We start from the raw sequence: 8,978 nt of genomic DNA on the forward strand, positions 1-8,978 counted from the left end.
GATAGCGTACGAACTCATAGGATACGACTACAACGGCGAAAAGTTAAACATTACTACACTTTCGTTCTTAGATATCGGCACCTGTGATGTAGACATTGAACCCCGCCAAGAGGAAGTGTGCAGTTATTACAGTTATCTGACTACAATAAAATTAGTGTAGTGCAGTGTAAAGTGACAATCGATCGGACGATTTATTATTGTGGCACATTCGCATGTCTCCATAATCCACAACGGTTGGAAGAAGTACATACAGGAGTTGGGCGCTGACGTGTGCCGAAGGGTACACGAAACTGGCGATAACCATTTCTTCTACTATCATCGATCGGATCTCCCAAAATACCACTAACTGATGAAGCGTTACGCTCTCTGGACGCACTATCGCGGACGATCCATAGATATATAACAGACTCAGCATTAGCTATATATATCAGTTCTTGGCAGAACGATGCGAGAGACAAAATTGAAAGATATCTATTAGATTCGGAAAAAATTAACGGAGACCGACTGGATTTGAACTCGGGATCCCTCGTCTACCAATCCGACACTTAGTCTGCACGACCACGACGGCTCCTCTCTGTTAGTGTTTATATTCTCTTTCATGACCGCTTACGGTCGTCTAATTCTTACAAAATATAGGAGAAGTTCTCTCTTTCTCTTTGCACAAATAAGATGCGCGATGAACTATTGACAGATTATATGACAGTCGTGATGGACAGTTGTTCTTTATAGCTTTACTTTATTAAAATTTTCTTTCTTGTATTCAATAAACTTAAAAATATATTATTTCATTTTAAATACAAGTATATTGCTACGGATATCAGATAATTCTCGAGTAGGCCATTTTTATTTGTCAATAATGCGCGCGCAGTAAAGAACAGATATTCCCTGATATTTTGCTTCTCTCATCATTCTGCCAAACTCAATTGAGTATAGAAGAGTATATGGTATGCGGGGTCTATATTATATGTCTATAGGACGGTCGATGCAGCGGCGCCCCGTATACCGACGGGTACAGCTCTTGGGATAACGTCGTCGTTTAAACATCTATCAAGCTTACTCTTGGAACCTTTGAGGCATCGGTAAAGCGATCTACGAAAGAGATTATCCTGCCCTCTGGCACCCATTGCGCTACATCTGCCACTATGTGCTACAATACCGACGGATCGGAAACATAGTGGTCGGTAACTACGGTAGATAACTGCCATTTCGATCACTATGATATTCTTTACGAAGGTGCAGCTAATAAACTTTCGCCGAAGAATAACCAAAATTAACTCGTAATATACATAGCAACTACACGAGAAACGACGTTCGCACTAATTAAAACAGATGAAGTTAATCTCTGCGGCTACAAACTGCTCCGAACAAAATATCCCCAGTTGTTCATCTTAAAAACACAGCGAGGACGCATCTTCGCAACGCAGTCTTGTATTTCAGTTAACAATTTAGATGTCTTTTCTTACGTCAACTCTAAATTCATTTATATCGAGAAGCATGTCAAAACACAAATGAATTGTCTCTACCGTGATATAATAGAGCAGAAATGCGCACTAGAAAAACAGATCCTCCAAAATGCTCTCTCTCTCTCTCTCTCTCTCTCTCTCTCTCTCTCTCTCTCTCTCTCAACTGATAGTGAGAAAGCTCCGGTACCGGCAGGGAGAGATAGGACATCATCTATAGGATCTACAAGATCTACAGGAGTGTTCACAACACCGAGCAGTAGAAATAAAGGGTCAAGCATTGATATAAAAATAGACTGGATTATAAGAACTGTGAAAGAAATAAAAGATGAAGCGGTGCGTAAAAATGAAATTAAAATAATGATTAAAGAAGTAGTTCAAGAAGAATTAGGAAGTGTTAAACAAGAGATGGAAAACTTGAAGAAAATAATACAGGGAATAGAGTATGGATCGAAGGGAGGAACGCAAAGAAGCTACAGTGAAGCGGTTAAAGAAAAGAAGAAAGAGAGTCTTATAATTGTTAAACCGAAATTGCAACAGGAGAGTGAAGACACAAAAAAAGTGATAAAAGAGAAGGTAGATATAAAGAATATGACAATGGGAGTAACAAAATTAAAAAAAGGAAGCAAAGGAATAGTAATCATGGGATGTGAAACTGGAGAGGAGGTAAAAAAGTTGAAAGAGACAGTTCAAGCTAAACTGGGAGAGAATTACAAAGTGACGGAGTCTAAAGCGAAACCAAAGATAAAAATTATTAATATAAATTTAAAAGAGATGAACCTAGATGATAATGAGCTTATAAATACGATAAAGAAGCAGAATAAAATAGATAGAGTAAATATGCGAATTGTGAAGAGAATGATCAAAGTAAAGAATAACGATCAAAGAAGAGGAAATGAAGAAGGATCAATAATAATGGAAGTAGATGAAGAGACACACGAGATGATATTGCAGAAAACAAAACTAAATGTAGGATGGAAGAAGTGTCCTGCATTTAATCACATCAGTGTCAAAAGATGTTTTAAGTGCTGGGGATATTTTCATATTGCGGAAAATTGTAAGAGAGAAGAAACATGCTGCAAATGCGCGAGAAATCATAGCTCGCGTGTCTGTACAGCGACAGAGAAGAAATGTGTGAACTGTATGTTCAAAAATCGAACATACAATTTGAAGATAAATGATGACCATGAAGCTATCAGCCAAGAATGTCCGACTTTTAAGAGGGCGTTACAGGAAGAGAAGAGGAGAGCAGACTGGGAGGAGAAGTAGCAACTACAGAAGAAAGAAGAAATTATACTGTATACAAATGCGCAGAGTTTGATAGCGCATAAGGATGAAATTCAACATCAGATTATGAAGAAAATAAATCCTGCTAAATTCTTAGCATTATCGGAGACCAGATTGACCGAGGATATTAAAGACAGTGAAGTGAACGTTTCTGGTTATAATATGACTAGATGTAATGCTGAGAATAGAAATACAGGAGGCGTTGTTCTATATGTAAGGAATGATATTATTTACGAGACGGTGTTAGTACAAAAATTAGAATCGAATTGTTGGTGTGTCGCGGTAGAAGTGAAAGATAAATTATATAAAGGAGTGATAATGGTAATATATCACTCACCAAGCGCATCGCACGGGGATTTCATGAGATTTTTCGAGGATATAGTAGAGGAGTTAGTAATAAAGAATGAATGCATAGTAATAGGAGATTTTAATATAGATCTTATGACGGATTCGTTTTATGCGAAGAAATTGCAAACGGCAATGTTAAGCTTGGGTATGAAACAGTATTAACGAACCGACGAGAATCACGAAAGATAGTCAAACAATTATAGATCTAATCTTCGCTAATAGTAATAAAAGAGTGCAAGTAATTCATGAACTCAAAATTACAGACCACGCGTGGCTGGAAGTTGAGTTGAATGTGAATAAAATTGAAAGTAAATATAGAGAATTTAGCGCTAGGAATTACAAAGAGTTTGATGAAGGTGAATTGTTATGTTAGTAAAAAATAAATTACAGGAAAGTCAGGGATGGCAGTATGTATGTATGGGTGTGAGTGAGAGAGCAGAAAAATTTGTCAATAGTATAGTAAATGCGTTAGATGTAATGGCACCGAAGAGGAAATTTAGAATTCCGAAAGTATGGGAAGGGAAAAAATGGTTCTCAGATGTAATAAGAGAGGCTGCGGATAAAAGGGATGAGGCATTTAGGCAAGCAATGTACGCCGATACAGAACAAAGCTGGTTGCAATTTAAAGTTAATAGGAATGCAGTAGTAAAACTAATCAGGACGAAAAAGAAAGAATATTATGAAAATATGATAGATTTTAATAAGGAAAATCCTGCGACTATGTGGAAAACTTTAAAAGAAATTATTAGAGGCGAGCCAGTATGTGCAAAAGAAATAAAAGATATAGATTTTGAAATATTAGATAACATAGATTATAGTACAATAGGGTGCAATATAGCGGATAAATTTAACTTATATTATATACAGAGTATTAATAGTATAATAAAATCTATAATAGAGGATCAGTCTACAAGCGCAGGTAAAAGAATTATCTATGCTATAGAAAATATGGAAACTATGGAAAATTTTGAGGAAATCACGGTAGAACATCTAGAGAAAATTATTAAAGGACTGCCAAATAAGAAAGGCACGGAAGAGGGAATAACTAGTGATATATTAAAAGCAACGTTTTGCGTAATAAAAGAGGAATTTGTTGATATAATAAATAACTTCCTGAGAGATGGTTGCTGTCCAGAAAGTTGGAAAACGTCTACAATAATACCGATTCCAAAAGTAGATAAAGCCAAGAAGGCAAGTGAATTTAGGCCTATTAATGTGTTACCTATATTTGAGAAAGTGTTAGAATTGGTAGTAAAAGAGCAAATTGAAAGGTATTTGGAAAATAATAGTATTATAACTGAACATCAATCGGACTTTAGAAAACACTATTCATGTGAAACAGCGATTCAAACTATTGTTGACGAATGGAAACTGATAGTCAGTGAAAGGAGAATGGTGGGGGTAATTTTCATGGATCTGAAGCGAGCGTTTGAAACGATAGATAGGGAAAGATTATTAGGGAAATTATATCAATATGGAATCAGAGGAAAGGTCCTTGAATGGTTAAACTCATATCTAAAGAATAGAACACAGCAGGTGCGATTTAATAATAAATGGTCAAAATTAATGGCAACGGAATATGAAGTTCCACAGGGATCTGTATTGGGACCTTTATTATTTATACTTTATATAAACGATATAATCAAAGTCTGTCCAGAAGAATGTAAGATAAAAATGTTTGCGGATGACACTTTAATATATATGGAGGGAGAAAGTAGAGCAGAATTAGAAAGAAAAATGAATACGGTGTTTGTTATAATAGAAAAGTGGATGAATATAAATAAATTAAAAATGAATGCAGGGAAAACGAAATACATGATAGTTAGAAGTATAAGAAAAGAGCTAAGAGGTAATATTACGTTGAAATGCTTGGATGGAACTGAGATAGAGCGTGTGGAAACGATGAAGTATCTAGGTATAATTATTGACGATAGACTTCGATTCAACGACCACTGTGATTATATGCTAAAGAAAATAGGGAAAAAAACGAGTTTTCTCAATAGAATAGGTAGTTCCATATCGGCTTATACCAGATGCACGGTATATAAGACAATCATAGTTCCTCATTTTGAGTATTGTGCGACGTTGTTGATTGACATGGATGAAACGCAGTTAAGCAAATTGCAAAAAGCGCAAAACCGAGCTATGAGAGTCATACTGCAGTGTAATAAATATACCAAGGTAGAACATATGCTGCAAACGCTGCAGTTTATGTCCATAAGACAGAGGCTATATTATAATGTGTGTACGTTTATCTTTAAGGTTGTGAATAACATGCTACCAGAACAATTAAAAGATCAATTAGAGCTAGTGGGGAGTAAAAATGATAGACAAACGCGACAAACCGGAGATATTATAATAAGATTTCGTAGAACAAGGAGTGCACAAAAAAGTATGTTCTATGAAGGAGTAAAAATGTACAACGCGTTGCCAGCCACAATGAAAAGATGTGATAAACTAGAAATGTTTAAGCGAATGTTAAAAGAGCATATATTAAGTATAATTTAAGTGTGTATCATGTATTTGCAAAATAGCTGAAAAAGCTAAATAAAGTCTAATCAATCAATCAAAATCTCTCTCTCTCTCTCTCTCTCTCTCTCTCTCTCTAGCATTGCTCCCGACGACATGGTTTTTAGAATCATGAAGACACCTGAGGCCCTATTTTTGAAACATATCGCATACGGAAATCCTATAAGATATGTCACATAAATTATAGGATTTTATACGATATGTTTCAAGAATAGAGTTCCTAGATACACGGCAATCACCTCCGGAGAAATGATACATCTCATCAAATGCGTATCAACAGATTACAAGATTCACCAAAGACCGAGAAGTGCTACAAACTACCAAAGTGCTACGAACTACCGATAACTTAACCTGTTGCAACGCTTCGTACTTCCTTTTGCCACGTTCCCACATCCTATCGAGAAAAGGCACCGAGAGGAACTGCAATGAATTGTTTCCCACTATGTACAAAATACAAAATATGTGGTTCCAAGTTACGAATAGACCCATCGAAGCTCTAGTCCTTCCGACAACCGCTCACTCAGCCAAAGTGGAAATATATAAGTCCAGACTCACTAGCAACAAGCGGAATGTATACAACAGAAGATTTAAATCGCCTGAAGAACCACATCATGTTCCCTGTAAAGAAACCATCCACACTTAACCCTCGCCAGGGGAGCGATGAGCCAAGCAATTCCATGCGGAAGCGTACCAATGACAACCTTGCTAGACGAAGAAGCCCTCGAACGAATTGCAGAAAGCACAGGCCAACGGCTGTGGCAGGGATTTGTAACGTTCAGCTCTGCAAGTGCCGGAGTCCTTCCCATTTTCATAATAGGCTGACTAATCAAGCTAATCATTGATACAATTATCCATGGGTACGCCCTACACTCTATGTATGGTTGGAGCATCCATTTGTTCGCGATCATTTGAACGTCAGTAACGAACTTATTACTATACCTGGATCAGCACGAATAGAGAACGTGCCGAGCAGCGAGCATATCAAACCCAACAACGACGACCCAACTGCATCAGAGGATAAAACATGAGTCATCTCCCGATAAAATACGAGTCATCTCCAATGTTGAACCCTTCGACGGACAGGAAAATCAACAAAGAGTATACTTATAGAAACTTAAGATATTACTTAGATGAAAATACCGTTTAGATGAACCTTTCTTTTCTTTCACATAACATAGACTTAAGGTAATGATACATAGGTTAGTAATAATACATAGGTTAGCTACTAAAGGAAGATCCTATTCGTGAATTCAACATAATAATAATAATATAATTCAACATAATAAGTTTATTCTGTAAATAGCAAGTCCAACATTTTCTTTTGGGGGGGAGGTGTCCGCAGTTGGTACGGAAGAAATTTTTCCTTTTGATTTCTACTTATGTCAAGCAGCGCGCTCTACAATGTCACCAGGCGTCGAATCGAGGGTAGGCCACTTCGAGCCCCCATCAACGTCTCTTCGTGTGGGAACACCATCCCTCCCAGTTAATCTTAGAACTCGCGTCGAATCGAACGGACCTAAAACTCGATCCCCAGCCGTAATTCAAATTCTTTTCCTAAGTGTCTCTATCTAGTTTTAAGTTCAATCTCGAGTAAATAAATTAGATTAATAGAAAGTTCACTAGTGTTAGTTAGTTTTAATTAAACCCCGTGTAACGACAATTAAATCTCGAACATTAAACATTATTAGATTGTAATAGATTGTTGATTCTTTGACTATACCTCCCCTAAATATTCGAAAATTCCGCGTACGCGAATGCGCGCTAAGATTTAAACTGCGTTCCACGCCGCGCTTTGTAGCAACAGAGTCACAACCCGCGGGCCAATCACAGAACCTGTCTTCTCACGCCTAGCTCAACCAATCTGGGTAGAGGATCTCGACAGAAAGCTGAGAAAAAACCAAGGTAAAGAATTCTCCTAAATTCTAAAGCCACGTTCTAATATCGCTGCGATCCGCGACGTGACATCAGGTTAAAGAACACACACTATTTTCTAAGTATTGAATTACACTCTTGCGGATTAACCGGATTAATTTAATCGAAGATTGGTGGAAGAGGCTCTTAATGTTTAAGGCGCAATCTACTGGCAACATTGAGAATCAAATTATTCCAGCAAACAGTTTTAGGCTGATATTACATTTGTCGTACGACAAATTTTTCAAGCGTCTTGATTAATTGCAGGATAAAAAATTTTTAGAAACTCGAAAATTTCTCTATTCTGCAACCAATTAATATGTCTGAAAAATTTGTCATACGACGCATGTAATAGTACCTTTAGGGTGCTGTTTTATTTATATTTCAAAGCATATATTTATATAATACTTACTTTATTATACTTTAATTCACACTCTATGTACTTTTTCTTTGTCATGAATAGGTTACGAGACCGATTTTGGACTTTCTGCTATTGGCAATTTTGCTGGCCAAATTAACTGACCGGGTGACACCATTTGATCACGTTCCGATTGATCACTAACCACTCATAGCGCTTGAACAGTGGAAAAATTCTAGGCAGCGGCTCCTGTGAGTGGCTATCAGGACGTGGTCAAACGAGTGTCACCCTAACTAGAGATACTACAATCAGAAAGACTGGTCACGGAAAAGCCACTTTTGATTGATCCGTCATCTTTTAGCTATTTCCACTTATTTTCAAATACATTAACTACAAAATACATTAATCTTAAATTGTAATATTATAATTTAAAAACATAAGCATTTTAAAAGTAATAAAATGTGTATTTATTTTACATAATTATATTACCAATTTATTAATATATTTCTTTTAATTTTAAAAATTTAAGTTTATTACTACTTATTTATTTATTTAGCTTTTATTTTTTATTTATCTTTTTATTTATTTTTTTATTTATCTTTTTTTTGCTATTTATCTTTTTCACAACACAAGAACAAAAATTAATATAATACTATCATGTTACTATCCCTAATAGCACATGATATCACTCGAATATTCTACATTTGTACTAAAAGTACTATGGTCATACATACTATTGCCTAATATACCAGAAAACATTCATATGACATCTTGATGATATATCATTTCTCGTATATTCTTAAGCTCATCTTCAAAATATACCGAATATACCCGGGAACGTCCCAGATGCGCACAGTTTCATCGGACACACCACTCACAGCCGATGCTTAGGAATTTTCTAGTGAGCTACCTATCAAAAATTTTTTTATTTAATCGACCAATCGGCAATGTCCGATTGGACCTCACCCATATATCCTATCAGTACATAATCTCATGCGAATATTCTGTATTTATATTGAATGTACTGATCATACCGAAGATAAATACTAAAGTACCCTTACACAATGCGAGGGAATAGCGATAAC

General features: G+C 36.2%; 1 protein-coding gene across 1 annotated transcript; it reads left to right on the forward strand.

Annotated features, from left to right (window-relative positions):
• Positions 1–1,396: 1,396 nt before the first annotated feature.
• On the forward strand, positions 1,397–2,871 carry LOC148936057 (uncharacterized). Its single transcript, XM_089079437.1, has one exon. It carries the CDS (start codon positions 1,509–1,511, stop codon positions 2,727–2,729), a length of 1,221 nt encoding a protein of 406 aa, XP_088935563.1. The 5' UTR covers positions 1,397–1,508; the 3' UTR covers positions 2,730–2,871.
• The last annotated feature ends 6,107 nt before the right edge of the window (positions 2,872–8,978 follow it).

The sequence above is a fragment of the Pogonomyrmex barbatus genome, unplaced genomic scaffold, assembly GCF_055798465.1.
Source record: "Pogonomyrmex barbatus isolate J1 unplaced genomic scaffold, ASM5579846v1 scaffold3, whole genome shotgun sequence".
NCBI lineage: Eukaryota > Metazoa > Arthropoda > Insecta > Hymenoptera > Formicidae > Pogonomyrmex > Pogonomyrmex barbatus.

What these genes read in the sequence shown, in the direction of transcription:
- LOC148936057 (XM_089079437.1), top strand. Translation starts at nt 1,509, where the DNA reads ATGAATTGTCTCTACCGTGATATAATAGAGCAGAAATGCGCACTAGAA.